The 25,131-nt window shown below is 42.5% G+C and overlaps 1 protein-coding gene across 4 annotated transcripts in view; it reads right to left on the reverse strand.

The window, feature by feature from the left end:
• Positions 1 to 24,886, reverse strand: part of Arih2 (ariadne RBR E3 ubiquitin protein ligase 2) — a 52,683-nt gene extending 27,797 nt beyond the window's left edge. The window contains exons 1-3 of one of the 4 annotated variants that reach the window (XM_036192577.1): positions 24,714 to 24,886; positions 22,000 to 22,057; positions 20,061 to 20,408 (exon numbers count right to left, since the gene is read on the reverse strand). In XM_036192577.1, coding sequence (XP_036048470.1) covers positions 20,061 to 20,312 — 252 coding nt within the window. In that variant the 5' untranslated portion in view covers positions 20,313 to 20,408; positions 22,000 to 22,057; positions 24,714 to 24,886. Of the gene's footprint in view, positions 1 to 1,437; positions 1,484 to 20,060; positions 20,409 to 21,999; positions 22,058 to 24,529; positions 24,575 to 24,713 lie in introns of those variants that run through there. The other 3 variants (XM_036192579.1, XM_036192578.1, XM_036192580.1) reach the window with 3 other exon arrangements.
• Positions 24,887 to 25,131: the final 245 nt, after the last annotated feature.

A 25,131-nucleotide genomic window follows, 5' to 3' on the forward strand; every position in this document is an offset into this window, starting at 1 on the left:
CCTGTCTGTACAGATCTCCAGGTCTTCTATGGTTAGTATTGAGATTAAAGGTGTGTGTTGCCATGCTGGCTGTATCCTTGAACACACAGAGATCTGCCTAGCTCTGCTTCCCAAGTGCTGGGATTAAAGGCATGCACCACCACCGCCCAGCTTCTGCTATGGCTTGCTCTGACCCCAAGGCAACTTCATTAATATACAAATAAAATCACATTTCAGGACAAATAAGATATCACTATATCTATACAAATACTTCAGTTGCTATTATCAGCAAGTGGTCCCAAACATGGCTAATAAAATGTTCTAGAGGAGTGGTTCTCAACCTTCCTAATGCTATGATGTCTTAATACAGTTACTCATTTGTGGGGACCCCCCAACCATAAAATGTGGCCTTTTATGGAGAAAGTTTGTTACTAGGAGTGGGCTTTGTGCTCTCAAAAAGCCCACTCCAAGCCCAATGCCTCTCTTCCTGTGGCCTGCGGACCAGGATGGAGAACTCTCAGCTGGTTTGCCAGCATCATGTCTGCATGCATGCAGCCGTGCTTCCCACCCTGATGACAACTGGACTAAACCTGTGAAACTGTAGGCCAGTCCCCAGTTAAATGTTTTCTTTTATAGGAGTTGACATAGTCATGGGGTCTCTTCCATCAGTAGAAGAGGGACTCAGACAGTGACACTCTGTCAACAAAGCTTCAGTTCAGAGCTTAGTTTTCTTCTGGCGAGTCCAATAGCAATTTGACTCTGGGCATAGCAACTCTGTGACTTGCTGCCCTATTCTAGGTTTCAATTCTATTCACTGTGTTTTTATCACTAGGTTCTTAACAGAGAGAATGCTTTAGTGAAATTATTTTTCAACCATAAATTCCAGTCCACCTCAAGTCTGTTAGTAAACAACACACACATTTCTTCCCTAGCTCCCACCATGTCCCAACCTCCTCAAAAATTCAAGCAAGTCATTATTAAAATTTTAGCGCCTTGAGTAAACATCTGTATCCCTTGCCTATAATGAACTAAAAATACCAAGGAAGAGAAAGCTCGCTCCTTAAGGAAACTGAAAACACAATGGACATTCAGGACCTCTCATAAGAGCCAAGTATCTTTGGAATACATTTTTAGAGGAAGGTCTTAAAGTTCAGAAGTAGTAGCTGACATTCTAGGGCACTTAGATAGGAAATGTTTAGTATTCAAAGTATTAATGTATAGAACTTACTAGCTGTAAGGAGGAATCAAGGCACACACTGAGTCATTTCTGCTCCTGACAATACTTCAAGAAAATCCATGACCATGACCAGCTGCTTTTTCCCTTCCTAGTTACCATAGCTGTTCAAACTGTCTATCCTCAAAGACAAGTAGGCATCAAAAGTTGCAATTAAAAATTTCCCCGAGAAAAGATAAATCCAGCAGCCCACCATAACTGTCACCAGCCCTTCCCACACTTACCAGTGTCATAGGGAGGATGCAGCCGATGGCAGTGAGCATCAACGGCCTGAAAAAATACAGGTGGTAGTTTCAATTTTTATTTAAAATTCTTACTTGCCAACTGCCTGACATCTTTTAAGGCTACACCAGTAGTTCTTCATGCCTCATCCAGTTAAACCACTTTGTGGTTCAATCACATTTGTTAACAAAACAAAAGTAGTCACTAAACAGCCAAGATGAAGAAAAGGTGAGCCAGCTTCTGGACCTGGGGTAGAAAGGGAAAACTAATTTAAAAAGATCAAGATGAACGGATGTGGGTCTTAGGTGAGTGGAAAAACAGGAGGGAGGTAAAGAAATGCAGGGGTGAGAGAAGAAACAAGGTTAAGGCAGAGACAAAGGAAGTGAACAGCGCCCAGCATAAGGCGAGGCAGCACAAGTAGTAGCAGTGGTGGTGGTGTCCCACTGACGACAGGCAAGGTTCAGCCCCGAGTCTACTGAAGTTCCTCATACTTCACACCAAATACTCTCAGCTGGTAAAAGGTCAGCCCTAAGACTGACAACTCTGCTCCATTCACTTTTCTTTACTAATCCATAGAGAGGACTTGTAACTAACTGGGGCATCTGCATGTAAACATGCTTTCAAAATCCGACAATACACACAAATTTGAAGATTGCTAACTGGTCTAACCGAATTCATTCCTAACAACTATGGTCTCTGTTCATTTAAATCAACACCAACAAACAAACAAACCAAATCTCCAAAGATTTCACTCAAAAAGACTTATGCAAAATATGAGAAAATAGGAAAGTTACTATTCTTTTACTATGAGACTTTTGTTTTTAAGACAGGGTCTTATGTAGCCCAGGCTGGCCTCTTGCTCTATAGTAATGATGACCTTGAACTACTGCTGCTCCTGCCTCCAGCGCCCAAGTGCTGAGATTACAGGTGTGTGTCACCAGTACTAGTTTATGTGATGCTGAGGATCAAATTGAGGGATCTGTGCATGTTAGCTAAGTAGTCCACTAACTGAACTACGTCCCCAACCTTGAGGGCATTTTCTAGAATTACGAACAATTCCTAACATTTACAAAAGTGAACCCTGAAGTTATTTATCCATTACCCTGCTCTAACAACTTGTGGCCCACTATGTCTCCATTATAACCCTGCTCCCACCCTCCAGATTACTTTGAAACAAATGCCCACAAGTTTTCCTTAGGGTTCATTCAACTGAAAAATTCCTGACAACTTAGTACAAGGTGGGCTGCAGCTCCTTCTAAAATTCTGACAGCTTTCTGAGGAACAGCATATACAACAGCTGCCACTGCAGCACATGAAGGCCATGTCCAGCAACCACAGTAAAAAGAACTGTAGATGGCATGGGTAGAAAATGAACCCAACGTAGTAGGGCTAAAAACTTGAGTCTGCTCTTGTAACCACAATCCATCTTATCCAAAAATGACTCCAAAGTTTTGCCTCTCTCAGCTAGCTAAGGTAGAGCATACCAAATACTAACCAGCTAGCCACACCATCCCTTTGCCCTCTTCTCCAGAGAAGATACCCCAAAGGCTTACATATTCTACTGCCTTAGCAATTAATCCCCTCTGCTAGGCTCAAGAACCTTGTACTGTTACATTACACTTTGTAAACAGGAAGAAACAGTTGCCCCTATCCTCCATAAATGTTTCCTTTTCTGCCATACCTGAGCACCCACAACAAGGGGCCAGCACTGCTCCCAGGCTATTACCACCTACCTGTTGTGGTTAACTCTCTAGTAACTATAAACCTATATCCTATTGAATGCAAGAAGTCTCCAGGTCCTTCCCAGCACTCAGTGATCCAGCTGGTGAGACCAAATACTGCCCCTCTGAGGACAGTAAGAATGGATGGTGCACTGGATAGTCTAATATCAACTTGATACACAAACTAGAGTTATCTGAAAGGAGGTAATTTTAATTAAGAAAATGCCTCCATAAGATCTTGGTGTATGGCATTTTCTTTCCTTCTGGGTTTTTTTGTTTTTTGTTTTTTTGTTTTTGTTTTTTGTTTTGTTTTGTTTTTTGAGATAGGGTTTTTCTGTGTAGTATTGGTGCCTGTCCTGGAACTCACTCTGTAGCCCAGGCTGGCCTCAAACTCACAGAGATCTGCCTGCCTCTGCCTCCCGAGTAATGGGATTAAAGGTGTGCGGCCGCCGCCGCCGCCACCAGGCCTTTTAAATTTAATTTTTTTAAAGATTTACTTATTTTATGTATATGGTGCTCTATCTGAATATACGTCTGCATGCCAGAAGAAGGCATCAAATCCTATTAAAGATGGCTGTGAGCCACCATGTGGGTGCTGGAAATTGAACTCAGGACCTCTGGAAGGGCAGCCAGTACTGTTAACCACTGAGCCATCTCTCCAGCTCACCAACCTCTAACTTAGTTTGGCTTCTATAGCTGTGAAGAGACACCATGACCACAGCAACTCTTATAAAGGAAAATATTTTATTGGAGCTGGCTTACAGTTAAGAGGTTTAGTCCATTGTCATTATTATAGGAAGCATGGCAGCACAAAAGGCAGACATGGGACTGGAGAGCTCTATTTCTGGATCAGCAGGCAGCAGGAACAAAGCCACTGGGCCTGGCTTGAGCTTCTGAGACCTCAAAGACCACCTCCAGTGACACACTTCTTCCAATAAGGCCACCTGTCCTAATCCTTTCAAATAATGCCACTACCTATAAGCCTATGGGGGCCATTTTCATTCAAACCAACATGGCCTCCCAAGTGCTGGAATGACAGATGTAGGCCACCATAGCAAACTTTGGATCATGTGTAATTTTTCTGCTTTATATGAAAAGTCTAACTGTCCCCACATCCCTGTTGTAACAGTTCCATAGATTACTTCACATATCCTGTTTGCCAGGTTCTTCATTTAATGGGATGCCACCTTGCTCCTATTCTTAAAGAAGTTTCTACTGACAGCTGGAGTGATGGATCAGCAGTAAGAGCACTAGCTGTTCTTCCAGAAGACCCAGCTTTGATTCCCAGCACTCACATGGTGGCTCACAACTATCTCTAACTCCAGTCTCAAGAGACTCAATGCTCTCTTCTGGCCTCCATGGGCAACAGATACATACTGCACAGACTTAATGTGGAAATCAAACACCTAGACACATAAAATTAATTTCTTTTCTTATTTTGTTTTTCAAGACAGGTTTTCTCTGTAGCTCTGGTTGTCCAGGAAATTAACCTGTAGACAAGGCTGGCCTCAAACTCACAGGTATCTGCCTGCCTCTGCCTCCCAAATGCTGAGATTAAAGGTGTAGGCCACCACTGCCTGGCTTAAAAGAGCATTCTTAAAATGTTTCTATTGGATCTTCCAACATTACTAAGTGCTGGAATTACAGGCTGGTGCTACAACTCCTGGTTTTATGTGGTGTGAGGGGCTGAACCTAGAGCTTTGTGCATGCTAAGGCAAACACACCACACAGAATACCTGACTCCCCAACCTGTGTCAACACAGTTATAGGAGAGATTTAGATGCTAGATGACACTTGTCTATGATCCCAGCATTTAGAAAGCTGAGGCAAGAGGCTCACCTTGAATCTGAGCCAAAGCTACATACAAGACTGTCTCTGAAGAGGAGTAGGAAGATATAGGGTGTTTCATTATAGTATCATTAAAATTCAAAACAGAAGCCAGGTGGTGGCAGTCCATACCTTTTTTTTTTTTTTTTTTTTTTTAAAGATTTATTTATTTATTATGTATACAGAAGAGGGCGCCAGATCTCATTACAGATGGTTGTGAGCCACCATGTGGCTGCTGGGAATTGAACTCAGGACCTCTGGAAGAGCAGCCCGGTAGTCCATACCTTAAATCCCAGCACTTGGGAGGCAGAGGCAGGAGGATCTCTGTGAGTTCAAGGCCACTCTGGTCTACAGAGTAAGTTCCAGGATAGCCAAAGCTACACAGAGAAACCCTGTCTCAAACAACAACTTCAAAACACATAAAAGATTCCTATTTTTAATTATGTGTATATGGGTTGTGCGCGTATCATTTGCCATCTTTCCAGTTACTATAAAAAGGACATAAGAAAGAACTCACTTGTATCTTGACAAAGTAATAAGTAGTTACATTTAGACATCAAAAATATCACAAGGGCTGGAGAGATGGCTCAGAGGTTAAGAACACTGGCTGCTCTTCCAGAGGTCCTGAGTTCAATTCCCAGCAACCACATAGTGGCTCACAATCATCTGTAATGAGATCTGGCTCCCTCTTCCGTATACATAATAAATAAATAAATCTTTAAAAAAAGTTCATGAATGGGTATGTGCCCCTTTAAAAAAAAAAAAAAAAAAAAAAAAAAAAAAAAAATATATATATATATATATATATATATATATATATATATATATATATATCACAAAACGAGCACAAAACAAGACAGCAAGATGGTTCAGTGGGTAAAGTACATTTTCCACCAAACCTGATGAATTGAGTTTAATACCCAGGCCCCACATATTAGAAAGAAAGAAGCCATTCTTTGTCTTCTGACCTCGATACCTGTGTCATGAGAACACACATAAACAAAAGTAATACAAAATATTAAAGGAAGTCTTATTAACTTATAAGAATAATTGATGCAGTCCACAGCAAACACCCATTGACTACAAAAATCTGTACATTCTGAATGCTGACAATATCGTATTCAGCAGCTATTGCATGCAACTTCTCTTGTCTCATTCCTGCAACTTGAATCATTTCACCTTAAAAATAAAAAATCTTACGGGTTGGGGATTTAGCTCAGTGGTAGAGTGCTTGCCTAGCAAGCGTAAGGCGCTGGGTTCGATCCTCAGCTCAAAAAAAAAAAAAAATTTCTTACATAAATATAACATTAAGGCCTGGATATCACTCCTGAAGATTCTATTCAATTATGACTTTAGTTTCAAGTTCCTACTGCCAAAATTAATTCTGATATGTACTATAAGCTAGAAACCATGGTCTGTTATATCATCTCTACCTATTACCTGGATTTATGCAAAAACAAACCTTTTGATAAGTATATTCTGTTTACAAATAAGAACATACAAAAGTACAGCTTCCAGCACTGGGTGTTTTCACGTCATTGTTCTTTCTTTTTTGGATAGGGTATCTCTGCATAGTCACTGAGGTCCGGAACTCATTTTGTAGTCCTCACTGGCTTCAAACTCACAGCGATCCACTTGCCTCTGCCACCCAAGTACTGGGATTAAAGGCATGTACCACACACACAGCTTAATTTTTCATTTGTGCATTTATCAACCTTAGTCATAGGTATCATCAATAAGCAATACTTTTACTTAGACTATAATATAACCAAGCTATTTATAAATTTATTTATTTTTAAGGCAGAGTCTCACTATGTAACTTTGGCTATCCTGGAACTCAGAAATCCACCTGCTTCTGCCTCAGGATTAAAGGCATTTTTTATTAGGCATTGACATGTAAAGAAAAACTGAATCTTATGCCCTGTGGTGGTGGTGCAAGCCTTTAATCGCAGTACTTAGGAGGCAGATCTCTTGAGTTTTAGACTATGATCTATACAGTGAATTCTAGGTCAGCCAGGGCTACATAGTGAAACTGTGCTGGATAGTTATCTAAAAGGAGGGAACGTCAATTAAGAAAATGCCTCCATAAGATAGAGCTATAGGTCATTTTCTTAATTAGTGACTGATGGGGGAGGGCCCAGCCCATTGTGGGTGGTTCCATTCCTGGCTAAAGGTCCTAGGTTCTACTAGAAAGCAGGTGGAGCAAGCCAGTAAGCAGCACCTCTTCATGGCCTCTACATCAGTTCTTGCCTTCAGGTTCCTGTCCTGACTTCCTTCAATGACAGACTACAAGCCAAATAAACCCTTTCCTCCCCAACTTGCGTTTTGTCATGGTGTTGCATTACAACAACAGAAAATCTAACTAGGTCAGAGACCTAGTGAGATGTTGTCTTAAGAAAAAGCAAAGGGCTGGAGAGATGGCTCAGAGGTTAAGAGCACCGACTGCTCTTCCAGAGGTCCTGAGTTCAATTCCCAGCACCCACATGGTGGCTCACAATCATCTGTAATGAGATCTGGCACTCTCTTCTGTATACATAATAAATAAATATTAAAAAAAAAAGAAAGAAAGAAAAAACAAAAAATAGTGGAAAGACACCTAGTATTAACCTCTACCCTTCTTGCATGCACTCAAAGTCAGATGTGGTGGCTCATGCATATAATACTAGCACTTAGGAGATCAAGGTGGGAAGACTGTCATGAATTCAAGATTGGCCTGAGCTACACAGGAAGTTCTAAGCCAGTCTGAGTTACACAGCCTAATCCTAGCACTCAGGCAGGGGCAGGTGGATCTCTGTGAATTTGAGGCCAGCCTGGTCTACAGAGTGAGATCCAGGATAGGCACCAAAACTACACAGAGAAACCTTGTCTCAAAAAACCAAAACAAACAAATAAATAAGTAAATAAATGAGAAGTGTGGGTGGCGGGGAGGCAGGAGGCAGCTGATAGGATAGTTCCACTGGTAAAGGCTCCTGCCGCCAAGTCTGATGATACGAGTTCAAGATGAGACCTGTCCTGGAAGTTGTCCACTGACTCCCATGCACATTAAATAAACAATGGATTGTTTAAAAAGAAGGGAAAGAAAGGAGTAAAGAAGTTGTCAGTCAACTCTCCCAGACATTTTGCGCACAGCTAGCTCTGTTCTATTTCCACACACATTCTTATTCATTTTGTACTACTCCACTAAGGTTAGAACACGTGCTTATCACTGTAAAGATGTGTGTTTATAAAGACTGGCAATACTTCAAAGAAAAAACAGATCTCATGTCTTTGTTTAGTTCAGAAGGGACAGAAGCGTTCTGTTTTTTTTAATCTGTACTTTGTTCAATCTTTCCCTATTCCTCTTTTTGGATGGACAACTCAAATCTCTCAAGTTTTTCTTAGACTAATCGGGAACATACGTCAGAAGAAAATCAAGTCTGTCTTGGTAACAAGGATCCCCACATGAACTCAGCACTTTGCCAGGTGGGGTCAACAGAAGCTGGGGACCAAACAAACAGCACAATAGTCAATCAAAGCCCTGAGGAACAGGTACCCTGTTCTCTATCCTCTCCTGGCCCCTGCCAATAAAAAAAAAAAAAAAAATCAATTGTTTTTATTTTGTTTTAGTGGGCCCCAGAAGGCGGCACAAGGCATTCTAGTTTTACAAGTGGACAACCCAACAGCATATGCACAATCAGATGCACCAATCTGCAAATGTTGCCAAGAAATATCAGTGTAATCCCACCATAGGACCCCAACATGTACAATCCTGAGATTTCTTTTATTTTTATTTTTTGGTTTTTCGAGACAGGGTTTCTCTGTGCAGTTTTGGTGCGTGTCCTGGATCTTGCTCTGATAGACCAGGCTGGCCTCAAACTCATAGTGATCTGCCTGGCTCTGCCTCCTGAGTGCTGGGATTAAAGGCGTAGGCCACCACCACCCAGCAATTTTTTGTTTTCTTGAGACAGGGTTTCTCTGTGTAGCCCTAGCTGTCCTGGAGCTCACTATGAAGACCAGGCCAGCCTAGAACTCACGGAGATCCTACTGCCTCTGCCTTAGAAATGCTGGGAGAATACATTTTTATGGAACCACAGCCACCATGTAAACATTTTCACTGGTTCAGTCCCACCCACACTGATGACAAAATACTTATGTGCCAAGCACTTTACACCCACAATCACATTTAATGGTGTGGAGGAGCTATTACAAACTGAAGCTTAGCAATTTTGAGGGACTTGACCAGGGTCACATTATAGTAAATGGCAGAAAAGAACACACTCATATAACCACTCTTCCAGGCTACAGACAAAGCCCAAGAGACTTAAGACTACATCCATGAAGATGCTCACAGCAATACAACCAGTCTCTTAAAAACAGTAATAGACCAAGTACTCACCCAAATGTCTGGTGGAGGATATCTGAAGCAAATTATGGTTCAAGAACAAAATAGTATGCTATACAGGCATTTAGAGTAACTGTAAGGACAAAGTTAAAAGCATGGACACATTTGAAATATGTGTGCTAAGAAAGCAGAGCACACCTTTAAATATAATGCACGTGTGCATACAATTTCTAGAATGTAACGTCCACAAGGAATTTTTATCTATTTGTTCAGAGCTATTTTTCCAGTGCCCCACACACTGGTGGTATTAAATACATAATGGCTAAATAAATGAATTGGAGCAAAGTAATACATATGAACAGGAGCTGAGAGATAGCAAGTAAGGAAGAAAACTGTTATTTGTTAATGGAATTGTGAATAGCATTCTGAATACTGTGGTTAATTCCCTAAAAGTAAAATTTTGTTTATGAACAAATTCAGGATTGGAACACGGGATGTTGTCCTTGTTCACACAGTTTCCAGTTTCTAAGGCAAACCAAAAGCACAAGAAGACTTAACACAGGAAGCTGCCCCACAATGGGATACAGAGCTTCTTTTCTGAAGGACAGTAAACATGGTGGCCTGTGATGCCAGGTACACAGCAATTACAATAACCTTTCTGAGGTAGCAAGAAAGTAACAACTTTCAACATGCTGCATTTAGGCAAATCCCAATGTCACGATGGACATTTCTCACCTCCCTTTAAAAATACATGTATTAGTAAAACATACAAGATTTTCAGCTTAAAACCACAAATAAGTCAACATACTGGCCATCTATCTGAAACACAAAATTTATTCTAGACTATATTGAAATACAAGCATTCAAAGAAACCTGATATCAAGTCATAACAGAAATCAGATGACTTCCTATGAATATTCAGTTACCAGACTCAAGTTGAAAAAATTCCCAATCAGTAACAAGTAAAATAACAGAAGAAAAAAATGAGCATGAAGATAATAAAAATATAATGTCTTAAAATACAACTATTCCAGAATAAAAGAAAGTCAATTTAGTAATTAAGTCTTCAGATATTACCCATGTATCTGGTGTCACCTAAGAATTATCAATGACTTGGGTGACAGAGTCTTCAACAAAACATTATAAAGACTTCTGTATATAGTCAGAAGCCCTAAAAACTCATCCTTTACCCACAAATGGGGAAAAGATGACCCAGAGGAAGAGTTTAACATGATCTTTACCTACATACTCCTAAAAAACAAACACTAGATTTTAAAATACATTTAAACAAAAGAGAGGGGCTGGAGCAATGGCTCAGTGGCTAAGGGCTGGAGAGATAGCTCAGAGGTTAAGAGCACCGGCTGCTCTTCCAGAGGTCCTGAGTTCAATTCCCAGCAACCACATGGTGGCTCACAACCATCTATAATGAAATCTGATTCCCTCTCTTCTGACATGCAGACAGAACACTGTATACATAATAAATAAATAAATACTTAAAAAAGAGAGTGAGAGAATCTAGGGAACATTTCCCCGGCTCTGCTGCAGTTAAAAACTCATGAAGTAAGAAGAGCCATAAATATTAATAATAACTGGCTTAATTTTCCTATCCACAAGGCTTGACAAGTGAGCACCACACTTCACTGACACTGAAGTCCTGAAGTTTTCAAACTGTCCTTTGCCCCAGTAATAGACACTTCACCATAGTCCATATTTTATTTCTTTTTCCCCAAACATTACATGGTCTCACGCTAGTACAGAAAGTAGGCCCTGTGGGGTCTGAATGCCTTCTACCTCAATGGAAGTTTTTTTATTACAGTTACTTATTTGTGTTTATACGTGTGTGTGCATTCATGTGAGTACAATTATTGTGGGGAGGGGGGCAAAGGACAATCTGCAGGAGTCAGTTCTCTCCTCCTTCTCTGTGGGTTCTGGGGAAACCAAACTCAGACCATATGGCTTGGTTAGCAAGCTCCTTTACCTACTGAGCCATCTTCTTTTTTTAAAAAAAGATTTATTTATTATGCATACAGTATCATGCCAGAGTGTATGCCTGCAGCCAGGAGAGGGCACCCAATCTCACATTACAGATGGTTGTGAGCCACCATGTGGTTGCTGGGAATTGAACTCAGGACCTCTGGAAGAGCAGCCAATGCTCTTAACCGCTGGGCCATCTCTCCAATCCCTTTCTACTTCACTTTTAAGGCTCTCCTGTCTAAGTACTAAATTCAGGCAGCTCACTATGGCTCCTGGATGAGATCAAAGTCAAAGTAGACTATTTCTTTTCTCTCTTACAGCAGGAGGATGGGGCCTTGAATATTTGCTTCTCTGACCATACTTTGAACACAATGCTAAGAGAAAAATACAAAAAGAAAGAGGTATATTTTGCAATTCACCCATCATCATCCATCATATCCCTGACTGGGCCCTATCTGGGGCTCTGCCAAAGCCTGAGCATCTTTGCCTTAACAAACTATTAGCAAATGATTCAAGAACATCCAGGCGTGCTGCTTTTTACCTGTAATTCCAACATTCAGGAAATAGGCAAGATGACCAGGAAATCTGAGCTACACAGCAAATCTGAGAGCAGCCTAGGCTACATGAGATCCTGTCTCAAAGGGAGGTGGGGGCACTGGAAAGATGGCTCAGTGGCTAAGAGTGCTTAGTGATCGATCATGAGGACCAGAGTTCAGATCCCAGCACCTACGTCAGACAGATCACTGACAAGCGATCTGATATTCTCTCTAGCCTTAGTGGGTACCTGCACACATATGTATACATATACAAACACATACACAGAGACATGAACACATACACATAAAAACCTTTTTTTAAATCTTTTTTTTTTTTTTTTTTCCCAGAGCTGAGGACCGAACCCAGGGCCTTGCACTTGCTAGGCAAGTTCTCTACCACTGAGCTAAATCCCCAACCCCAAAAACTTTTTTAAAGAGTTTCATAGAACAGTACTAAATGACAAAATTCTTGGTTAACTAATCTATATTTTATAATAAAAAGCTTATCATGGGGCTGGAGACATAGCTCAGCAATTAAGAGCATTACCTGCTCTTCCAGAGGACCTGGGTTCAATTTCCAGCACCCACATGGCAGTTCACAACCCCAATTCCAGGTTATCCTATGCCATCTTCTGGCCTTAGAGGGTATTAGACATGGACCTGGTGCAGACATACACTCAGGTAAAACACCATATTTTCTTTCTGTTGTCTGTCTGTCTGCCTGCCTGCCTGCCTGCCTACCTAGCTATCTAAAACATAGATTATATAACCTGATATGGGTGCTGGGAGCCAAACTCAGGTCCTCTGGAAGAATAGCAAGCACTTAAAAAATCTATCTATCTACATACATATTATCTATCAGGTATTTTACAACCACAACTTACTCCAGCTACAGGCAATCCAATACCTTCCTCTGGCTTCCATGGGAAACTACACACACAACATATAATCATATAAACATACACAGAAGTAAAAACTTTTTGTTGTTTTTTTCAAGATAAGGTTTCACTGTGTAGCTCTAGCTGTTCCAGAACTCAAAAGATCTGCCTGCCTCTGCCTCCTGAGTGCTGGGATCAAATGAATGTGCCATTATGTCTCATTAGTTATATTTTTCCTTTGTTTCTTGATTTCCTTGATTCTCAGCACCCAAACGGAGATGTAGAACTATCTGTAACTCTAGTTCCTGGGGATGCGACACCCTCTTCTGGCTGCCATGAGCACCGACCACACAAGTAGTACACAGAAAGGAATGCTGGCAAAACACCCATATACATAAACATTTTTTAAAAAAGTTTTAAATAAATAAGGTTGAGAGCCAGTGAGATGGTTAGGTGTGTAAAGGTGCTCGCCACTAAGGCTGATGACTTGAGTTCAGTTCACAGAACCAACCGATAAAAGGAGATAATCAATTCCCACAGGTAATCCTCTGACCTCCACATGTACACCACAGTACATGAAAACCACTCCCAGATAAATAAATGCAAAATAAAGTGGGGAGTGATTGAGGAAGACATGTGACAACCTATAGCCTCCACACACAGGCACATACACCCCATGTGAACACATGTACTTCCATGTGTGCATGAATGCACATACCACCACATACACAAAAAGACAAGGGGGGGGGGGAAGCTAGGTACTGTGAAGGCACACCAGGATGGCAGCAACATAAGGTTTCCCAGGGCTCACTGGCCAGCTAGCCTAGCCTACTTGAAGAGTTCCAGACCAGCTTGTCTCAAAAAAAAAAAAAAAAAAAAAGGGACATGAGGAATAACACCCAAGGCTCCAGTACAGGAACATTCACCAAAAGAAAATATATTCACAAAGGTAATTTTCCTTTTTTATTTTTCTTTTTTTGAGACAAGGTCTCACAGTTGTGTAGCTCTAACTATACTGAAATTCTCATAGGCCAGGCTGGCCTTAAATTCAGAGATCTGCCTGCCACCAAACCCAGAGTAATTTTTCTTTACATACTGCTACATGATCACATGATCACTAAGAAGGTTACGCCTACAAGATTTCCTCTCTCCCCATTTCTAGAATGAAGCACTCTGCAGTAGTCTCATCCCACAAATGCTGTGGATATCGCTCTGTGTAAATAAAGTTCTGATTGGCCAGTGGCCAGGCAGGAAGTATAGGCGGGACAAGAGAGAAGAGAATTCTGGGAAGTAGAAGGTTGGAGAGAGACACCGCCAGCCGCTGCCATGAGAAGCAACATGTAAAGACACCGGTAAGCCACAAGCCATGTGGCAAAGTATAGACTAACAAAAATGGGTTAATTTAAGATAGAAGTAGATAACAAGAAGCCTGCCACAGCCATACAGTTTGTAAGCAATATAAGTCTCTGTGTGCTTTCTTGGTTGGGTCTGAGCGACTGTGGGACTGGCGGGTAAGAGAGATTTGTCCTGACTGGGCCAGGCAGGAAAACTCCAACTACACACAAATGTGAATATCTATGGTTTTCATTTATTAACATGGCCTTTTATTTTTTGCAGTACAAAGTACACCAGTGTACATGTGGACAAGAGTTCTAAAACTGTACTGTCTTTTAACCCTTGTTTTTTTGTTGTTGTTTTGTTTAACCGAGACAGGATTTTTTTCTCTGTGTAGCCCTGGCTGTCCTGGAACTTACTTTGTAGACCAGGCTGCTTTGAACTCACAGAGATCTTCCTGTCTCTGCCTCCTGTGTACTGGGATTAAAGGCGTGTGCCAACATGCCTGGATCCTTGGTGGGTTTTGTTTGTTTTTGTTTTTTAAATACAAGGTCTCACTCTATAGCCCAGGCTAGACTTAAACTTTTGATTTTCTTACCAATGACAGGCTTGTGCCAAAACATTCAGCTTCACCTTCTTTTTTTCTTTTTACAGAGTTTTCTCTGTATATCCCTGGCTGTCCTGAATTCTCTCTGTAGACCAGGTTGGCCTCAAACAAAACTTTAAACTCTAGGCTAGTGAAATAACTCTCTGGGTAAAAACACTTGCCGCTAGTCTGATGATCGAGTGTGATCTCTGTGACCCACGTGGTAGGAGATAATTGACTTCTCCCAGTTGTCCCTCGACCTTCACAGGTACCCCATGGCATACATGCACACAGGAAAACACACACTTTTTCCCCCCAGAAAGGTCTCACTGTGTAGACCTAGCTGAATTAGAACTTGCTGGCCTGGAACTCACAAAGATCTGTCAGCTATTGCCTCCTGAGTACTAGATAAAAAGTATGTACCACCATGCCTGAACCACAATTTTAAAGATAGATTTAAATCCCAAAATATTTACAAATTTTTTTAAAACCTTATGCTTTATAAAACAGGTATTTAGCAGTGAAAATCTATGTCATTCCTCAGACTTAGTTGGCTTCTGTTCACAGAAAGTTGTTTATGAGGCTAATTTTAAATTACACATCTAAGATTTTCTATGAACCAAGCAGCAACTAAATCATAGGAGATACTTAAATGCCCCAATATGTCATAGAATTGTGCAAGCAACTGATGAGGACACCAGTAATAATAATGGTCATCATACCCAGGACCTCTTTCATATTCTATTTTCTCCCTCCTACACTATTGTATAATACTGTTTTATTTTTGTTGGCTTTCTTTTTAAGGGATCTCATGTAGCCTAGGCAGGCCTAAAACTCACTACGTAGCCACCTCCATCCCCCCAAAATGCTAGTATTACAGGTGTATAATATCATATCCATTTCCCTTTCCTTATTATTGTTACCTTTCTCCAACCTCAACCAAGTTCTAGAACCACTTAATCTATTTTTATAATGGTTTATTTTTAGTTTATGGGCATTAGTGTTTTACCTGCATGTATGTGTGAGTGTGTCAAAAAACTGGAGTTACAAACAGCTGTGAGCTGCCATGTGGGTGCTGGGAATCGAATCTGGGTCCTCTGAAGAGCAGCCAGTGTTCTAAACCGCTGAGCCATCTCTCCAACCCCTCTAGAACCACCTGAAACAGAATTCCTCTATATGTATGACAACTAAACCTCAACCTATGTTGCCCAAAACCAGGAAGGGGAAAAAAAAAAAGATGCTAATGTGCTCTTAGTGAATTGCAGGGAGAGAAAAATCAAAGTGTGTCTACCAGCAACAATGCTTTTGTGGATTATTTTCCTCTTATCTCATTTTCTCCTTAACCTGTTTCAACTTTCCATCTCTTAATTCTCAATTCTGTTCTAATTCTTTTTGTTCCTTTTTTCTTCTTAGTCTTAAAGGCAGAATGATTTCTTTCCTAGAAATTTAGAAGGACACACAGCGAAGACCAGGAAACTTAACTCCCATCAAAAGCAGCAGCCACAGCTCAACAACCAAGAAAACCCCAAGTATTCAAGAAATTATCTAGTATCCCCTGTGAATGCAAGCTCTCGACAGCAACATGGCTGGGGCCTGGCAGTCTAGTTTAAGAGATGATGCCAAAATGCACAAAAGGATCAAACATAAAGCCATCAGAAGACTGCAGTACATCATTAAAAACAAAACACCACCACCAAAAAGCACACACTCACAAGAGAGCTGGATGGACTAAGAACACCTGTAGTCCCCAAACTCTGGAGACTGACTTAGGAGTACTTAGAATCCAAGGCCCACCTGAACTACATAACAGAAACACCGTCTCAACAACAACAACAACAAGCCCCACAAAACCCCCAACAAACTAAAGCCCAGGCAAGCTGCGAGTTCAGGGTCACTCTGGTCTACGCGTCAAATTCAAGCACAATCAGAGCTACATAGAGAGGCCCTATCTCAAAAAATAAAAATTAAACCCATAAAAACTAAGCAAAAAGCCTCTGAAAAAGTGAGCTGTCACACCTGTAATCCCAGCACTTGGGAGGCAGAGGCAGGTGGATCTCTGTGAGTTCGAGACCAGCCTGGTCTACAAAGCGAGTTCCAGGACAGGCTCCAAAGCTACAGAGAAACTCTGTCTCGGGGGAAAAAAAAAGTGAGCTGTGGTGTCCTACACCTTTAATGTCAGCAGTCGGAAAACAGAGGCAGGCAAAATAAAATTCTGTTAGTTTAAGAGTAGTCTGGTTTACATAGTTAGATCCAGGACAGCCAGGGTTACATAGCGAGACTCTGTCTCAAGAGAAAAAAAAGGGGGGGGGGGAGATGAGGGGTAGATGTGAGGGCTGGAGAGGTGCTCAGTGGTTAAGAGTTTTTGGTGGTCTTGCAGAGGACCCATGTTCAGGTCCCAGAACCCTTATCAGGCAGCTTACAACCACCTGCAACTCCAGCTCCAGGATGATCCAATACCTCTGACCTCCTAGGCACCTGAAGTCATGTGCCCATAGCCATACAAAAACACATGCACGCGCGTGTGTACACACACGTACACACACACACACACACACACACACCTACCTTTAGAAATGATAATATACCACCTTTAAAACATGAGTAGAGGGGGTTGGGGATTTAGCTCAGTGGTAGAGCGCTCACCTAGCAAGTGCAAGGCCCTGGGTTCCATCCTCAGCTTAAAAAAAAAAAAAAAAAAAGAGAGAGAGAAGAGGAGCCGAGCAGTGGTGGCACAGGCCTTTAGTCCAGCACTCAGAAGGCAGACGCATGTAGATCTCTATGAGTTCAAGGCCAGCCTGGTCTACAGAGCGAGGTACAGGATAGCTGGGACTACAGAGAAACCCTGTCTTGAAAAGCCAAAAAAAGCCAGGTGGTGGTGGCGCATACCTTTAATCCCAGCACTCAGGAGGCAGAGACAAGTGGATCTCTGAGTTCCAGGCCAGCCTGGTCTGGTGAGTTCTGGGAAAGGCACAAAGCTACTCAGAGAAATCCTGTCTCCAAAAACCAAAAACCAAAACCAAACAAACAAAAAGCCAAAAAAGGAAAAAAAGAAATTAGAAGAGGAACTGTCAAGTTTGTGAATCTATACTAGAGAGTTCATTTGCCCATGGTTATATTAGGATGCTCCCTCCCATTTACGTAGAGGACTTCTAAGTTTTCAAACTTTTCTGTCCCACTTAAAGCTGATCCAATCCTTTCTTGAAATATATATATATATTTATACCACTACCATTCTATTATTCTTTTTCATGGTCAGCTCCTTGGAAAGCCTTCCCTAGACCTTATCACCTTTCTGTCCTCAGAGTTTCTTTAGGTCGTTGATTACGCTTTCCCTGAGTGAATTTCCTGGAAAGCCCCAGGGCACTCACTGGTCGAGTCCACACTTGTAGTGGAACAATACAGCCATGTGGGATTTAAGGACTTTTTTTTTTTTGAGGAAGGGTCTCACTATGTAGCTGTGGCTGGCCTAGAACTCAGAGATCCAGCTGCTTCTGCCTCCCAAGAGCTTTGATTAAAGATGTGCACCACAATGCCCAGCTCTGAAGGATTTTTGAAGGGAACCAGGGAAATGTTGGAAAGGACTGTATGTATGCCATGCTGGCTACACCTTGTGTAGTTTAGGATGAACTTGAACTCCTGATTCCCCTGCCTTCACCTCCCCAAGTGCTGGGATTAAAGGCCTGCAGGACCATGCCCAGGCCAACAGGATTATTATGCTGGACACCAGACATTACATACAATAATCCTTTCTAGAAATCCATACATGACACACATTGGTATTTCCTTCTAAATAACCAGCGCCCTCGGGGCTTTGCAGGAGATTCACTCAGTGAAAGCATAAAAGAAAAATTTGTTTGGTTGGAAAGACTTGCTTTATTTGGTTATTTGGTTGTCTTTTTTTTTTTTTTTTAACAGTGTCTCATGTGGCATCAGCCAGTTTTGAACTCACTATGATCCATTGTAACCTCGCCAGTGCTGGGATTACAGATGTGTTACCATGCCCAGCCAATCATGCCCTCTGACCTTCTTCAATTCAGCTTATTTGGGGAAGGAGGGACATGCATGACACAATACATATGTAGAAGTCAGTTCTCTCTGCCACCTTTACATGGTTCAGAGATTGAACCGAGGTGGTAGGGCTCGCTCATGTGACCAGCGCTTTTACCTTCTGAGCCACCTCACCAGACCCATTGACCTTCAATTTGATCCAGCAAAATCCATGGGATAATTCATGAAGGAAAGTCAGCAAAAAAAGTAAAATAACATAAATGTTCTCATTTTCACATTATGGAGAACATCTTGCAAAGAAAGCAAGCTGGGAAAATGCCTAAATAAGCATTTAAAAAGAACATGTTGGGTATCAAGAGGGCAATAACTGGCCTACGATGTAAGATTCTAAAAGTATGCTGGTTTAAGTGGTTTTAAAAAACAAAACAAGGGTTAGGGATTTAGCTCAGTGGTAGAGCGCTCACCTAGCAAGCGCAAGGCCCTGGGTTTGATCCTCAGCTCAAAAAACAAAACAAAACAAAAACCTTATCTGGGCTGGAGAGATGGATCAGCAGTTAGAAACACTAGCTGCTCTTCCAGAGGATGGGGGTTCAATTCCCAGCACCCACATGGCAGCTCACAACTGTATCTCCAGTTCCAGGGATTGAAACCTTCACACCATATGCACATCAAAGTTAAATAAATGATTTAAACAAACAAACAAGCAAAAACAGCATCTGTTGGAATAACTGAGTACAGTCAGTCTTTCTAATTCTTGTACTGATACCCCCAAATACAAGCTCTGAAAACTGTTTTTCTTAAGGTTATTATGAAAACTCAAAATAGATAATAATCATCAGTACCTGAAATCAATAAGTCTTTCAGTCCAAAGCACTGATCACAGGGCAAACCAGGGCATATGGTCACTTTTAAGACACTTATCAAACTGTTTTGTATAAAAGACAATGGTTCAGATGAACATCATTTCACCAAGATTCACTTTTTGAAACAAGTAAAAGCTGGGCAATTCTGTCATATACTTCTGTCTTGAATTTATTCTACATCTCCTTTGTAATTCTTTTTTTGTTTTTGTTTTGTTTTGTTTTGTTTTTTCGAGACAGGGTTTCTCTGTGCAGCTTTGCGCCTTTCCTGGAACTTGCTTTGGAGACCAGGCTGGCCTCGAACTCACAAAGATCCGTCTGCCTCTACCTCCTGAGTGCTGGGATTAAAGGCATGTGCCACCACCGGCTCCTTTTTAATTCTTAACTTGAAGACCTTGGACATGTTTCCAAGTTCATTATTTCAAAACAATATGACAAAATATCTAAATGATGCAATAGAGACATAAGTTTGGGTTTCTAGCTATACAACCATTCAAACAGTATGTAAGAGTCACTAGTTAACACATCATCCTTCAATTTAACCAGGGAGATTACATCTGAACTGACAGCACTACTCACCTTTAAGACAGAGGCTAAGCTGGTCATATGCTCATGAAGGGCGCCCTCAGACTCCTTATAGGTCAAGCAAGTGAACTGGTACTCTTCAGGATCAAAAGCATCAGCCCCTTGCTGTTCCACATCACTGGCTACTCCCACATAGTAGTCCTCTATGTCCCCAGGGTCCTCTTCCTCTTCTTCCTCTTCCTCACAGTTTGGGTCATAGTCCTCTTCATTGCTGTCAGACCCCTGGCTGTTCATGTCCACGGACATCTTAACATCCAGCCAAGTTGCAGATCCGGAAATCAGTTGCTTTTTCCCCTCCCCCCAACTTTATCGCTTTCTCATATGCATTAGTGTTTTTGTCTTCTAAGAGAGAGAAAAAAAAGTATTACTATTTTTCTATGAGAAATTATTCAAGAATCAAAATGACACAGCCCTAGTCCTGTTCCTATTATAGCCTACTCAGTTCTTACTCAGATCCACCTGCCTCCAGAGTGTTGGGGTTAAAGGAGTGCACCACCACCTGCTCAGCTGCCCAACTCAGTTCTGGTTTCACTGAGAACACCTCACTATCAATCAATCAATCTTACCTTATCAATTTGATAAGTTGGCCTATGCTTATCAAAGAGAAGTCCTTTCACTAAGAGACAGAAACCCATGATGACAAGCATGAAAGGCATGAAAATATAAGAATGTCTTTTCTATGGCAAGGACTCATATTCCAAAGACACTTGCTTTGCCTTCAATCCTGAAATTATTTCAAACCTGGTACCAACATGACAGGAGAGAAGAGACTTAAGTCGTTCCCTGACCTCTACACAAGAAGCACTCACACAGAGACAATTACAATAAATAAATAAATAAATGAGCCTTGGCTGTCCTGGAACTCACTCTGTAAATCAGGCTGGACTTGAACTCACAGAGATCCACCTGTCTCTGCCTCCTGAGTGCTGAGATTGAAGGTGTGTGCTGCCACCACGAAGCGGCCTTTTTTTTTTTTTTTAAAGGACTCCAAAATTCCGATGGATTTGTCCTTTTTTTGCCAGTTCCTTCTAGGAAAAATTTATCTTCATAGCTAGCTGTACATATGGAAGAATTACAAAAAGAATACCCGATTAAGGACACAGTTCTATCTCACTAAGACTTGTAGGGAAAGAAAACCACTGTTTCACAAATATCTATGATATATCTGAAAGATAGGTGCACAGATAGGAAAAAAAGTCTCATACTCCTTCAACATCTTCCTCTAGTCTACCAAGTTAACTAATTTTCCAATTGTAAGAGTTCTGCTCCCCCGGTGGTATTGGCACACACCATTTCCTAGCACTCGGGAGGCAGAGCCAGGTAGATTATCTCTTTGAGTTCGAGGCCAGCCTGATCTATAGAGCGAGATCCAGGAAAGGCGCAAAGCTATATACAGAGAAACCTTGTCTCGAAAAACAAAACAAAACAAAACAAAACAAAAAAAGGTTCTGCTAAAGTCTTGCATGGTTGAATGTGTCTGCAACTTGCCCTTAAAAAGCTGAGGCAAGGGGAGGGGCAAGGGGGGCAAGAGGGGAGGGGAGAGGAACAGGGCATGCCTTTAGCCTTTAATCCCAGCACTTTGGGAGGCAGAGCCAGGTGGATCTTTGTGAGTTCAAGGCCAGCCTGGTCTACAGATCGAAATCCAGGAAAGGGGCAAAGCTACACAGAAAAACCCTGTCTCTAAAAACCAAAAAAAGAAAAAAAGAAAAAAGAAAAGGAAAAGAAAAAAGAGAGAGAGAGAGAGAGAGAGAGATAACCTTGGGCTGAAAGTAGGTAAAGATGCCTGCCACCAAGTCAAGCAACTAGAGTTCAATCCCTAAATCCACATTATTAGGAGAGAACCAACCAAAGTTGTACTCTGACTTCCACATGCAATACACACACATGCACACCAACATAATAAAATTAAAGAAAGAGTTAATGTTTAAATCACCTGCAATTTTTTAAGATCTTTCCTGAAGGTATCACTCAGTGTTTCATATGATTTCCATCTGAAATGAAAAGAGACAGTATTTATGTTTTTAAAACTGATATCCTGCTCTTGCAAGTTTATTGTTTTTGCTTCTTTTTTTGAGGAGGGAGGGGAGTTTCCCATACAGGGTTACTCTGTGAAGCAGTCCAAACAATTATCATGGAAGATGATTTCCAAAATAATGGAAAAATAGCTAGGCATAGTGAGGTACTTAGGAGGCAGAGGCAAGTGGATCTCTTGAGTCTGAGCGTAACCCAGTCTATGTTATCAAGTTCCAGGTCAGTCAGTGCTAACAGATCCCAGCACTCCAGAGGCAGAGGCAGGCAGATCTCTGAGTTTGAGGCCAGCCTGGTCTACAGAGTGAGTTTTGGGTGGCCAAGACTATACAGAAAAACCCTGTCTTGAAGAAACACAAAATGAAATGGAAGAACTGACCTACTGACAGTGTTTCTCTTTAACCTGTGTTTTCACATAAGACACTTCTATAGGGCAGATATAACCTGTGGTGGCACTGTGTCCCCAATATACTGTGCACCCTCATAAACTTATCTGGGGTCAGAGGACAGAACAGCCACTACATAGACAGAGGCCAGAAAATGGTGGCACACACACCTTTTAATCCTAACATTCTGGAGGCAGAAATCCATTTGGATCTCTGTGAGTTCAAAGCCACACTGGAAACAGCCAGGCATGGTGACACAAGCCTTTAATCCCAGGAAGTGATGGCAGGAAGCAGAAAGGTATATAAGGCGTGAGGACCAATAATAGCCTTGTTTAATGACGGCCAAGGTGAGGTCAGTCATTCTAACATACTCTTCATAAAAAACGGCTTATAATGGATGGCTCAGCGTGGTGGGAAGCACACCTTTAACCCCAGCACTTGCAAAGTCAGAGACTGGTGGATCTCTGTGAGTTTCAGGCCAGCCAGAGTTGCATAGTGAGATCTTATCTCAAAAACATAATAAAGACAGAAGGTTTACAAATGAGGAAGCTAGACTTTACAAAGGTTAAGTAAGTATCTTGCCCAGGATCATACAAAGCCAACTGGCAGAGCCAGCATCAGGATTCTATTTGATTGATGGTCTAAGAAGATTCTGATTCAAAGCTACAGAAATCTCACCAACAAGACAGCATGCTTTCAAATTCTCTAATTTCTACTTAGGATCTGTGAGAAGATGGCTGTTTCATACTTCCTGGTGTTCTAGGTCCAGATTTAAACAAAGCTTTTAAAAAAAAAAAATCTTTTAAACACACGTATTTCAAGACAAGGTCTCAGTATGTAGACCTGGTTGTCCTCAAACTCACACAGAACATAGTCTCCTGAATGCTGAGATTAAAGGTGAGTGCCACCATCTGGCTGTCAAAAGATTCAGCTGGCCTTGCTGAGCTTGATGGCACATTCTGGGAATCCCAACTTGGGAGCTTAGGAAGGAGGATCAAAAGTTGGAGAACAGCCTGAGCTACACAGCAAGACATTGTCTCAAAATACACACAGAAAACTGAGTCCTGGCTTTGTTCAAAGGGGCCAAAGTGCCAGTTCCTTAGTATGAGAAGGTATTCAAGATGTTAAATTAAATATGCCTATATCTCAGACAGAATGGCATAATTAGTACTTTTCCCAAGAGCCAAAGTCATCAAACCTGCCACTCATTCTGAGCTGGCTTCTAAGACATATAAGGATAAAGATCTAACATGTTTACTCCAATTATGACACTTGGCCCTCAATGGTCATTTATTAACTATATTTTCGAGGAAAACTACTTGGCCGAAAAATATGAATCAGCAACTTGTTTTAAAACTCCGCACCCGCCGGGCGTGGTGATGAACGCCTTTAATTCCAGCACTTGGGAGGCAGAACGTATTTGTGAGTTCGTGGTCAGCCTGGTCTCCATAGTGAGTTCCAGGACAGCCAGGATTATGTAGAGACCCGTCTAAAAACAAAATAACAAAACTTGGCACCGTATCTGTCCTAATAATGGTACGTAGCCACTCATTACACGAGCTACTTAAATTTTACTTTAAAAAGTAAAGTTTAGTTTCTCAGACGTACTAACTGCACGTCAAACACTACACGGCCACCATCCTCAGCACCAAAGGTCTAGAACGTGTTCGTCGTGACAGAAAGTTCCATGAGACAGAGCAACCATCAGAACTACAGCGAACTCGTCCGAGAACACTACCGCCCCGCTCGAGTCTAGACCAGGGACGTCAGGCGTGACCGCACGTCCCTCCGAAGCGCCGTGGTCTTCAGGAGATCCGCGCGGACACGGAACCCACGCGCCGGGAGGACCTTTCCCAGGACGGGCGTTAACAAACACTCCGGGCGGCGCAGCAAAAGCTCCGAAACACGACCCACGTCGGGAGCCTCGGAGGGGGCGCGTTTCCCCGCAGCTCCCAGCCGGGCAGGCCCAAGTGTGCCGGCGCCCGCCAGTCAGAGGCGCTGGCCTCCGACCTCTCGGTGAGCAACCACAAGAAAACCCCGTAGACACACCGGGCCGCGGCGGCACCGGCTGCTGCCTCCGGGAGTCAGCGGGGAACGCCAGCGCCCGGGACACCCCGAACTCGCAGGCGGCGGCGAAGGCGGAGCCCCGACCGCGTCGGGGAGGCGCGCGGGGACCCCCCCCTCCAGCGGCCAGCCAGAGTAAACAAGGCCTCAACTCCCGCCGCGCACTTACCGGGAGCCGCGGCCCTGCGGCCGCAGAGCCCAGGTCCGCCAGACCAGGTCAAGCCGGACCAAAAGAGTCTGCCTGGAGCGCAGCGGCAGCGGAGGCGGCGGGCGGACGCGGGTCGGGCCCGCGCTACCGATTCCGGCGGAGCCGTCCCCGCAGCTCCGGAAGTGCTCTGCGCAGCGCGTCACTTCCGGCAGGGGGTCGGCCGGCGGTCGCGTGAGAAGCTAACAGGCTTCTGCCGAATACGTAGTCCTCGGAATTGCTGCCTAGCGGTCTCCTGGTGAGAACGTTGAGGCGCGCCGGGAGAAGTGATCTAGACATTTCCCCTGCTTTAGCCTACCAGCGCCTTTATTCGATATGCATTTTTATATTTTCTTACATTTATTTTGTGTGTGCCACAGCTCGCGTGCAGAGGTCAGAGGGC

This window comes from Onychomys torridus, chromosome 7 (assembly GCF_903995425.1).
Source record: "Onychomys torridus chromosome 7, mOncTor1.1, whole genome shotgun sequence".
Taxonomy (NCBI): Eukaryota; Metazoa; Chordata; class Mammalia; order Rodentia; family Cricetidae; genus Onychomys; species Onychomys torridus.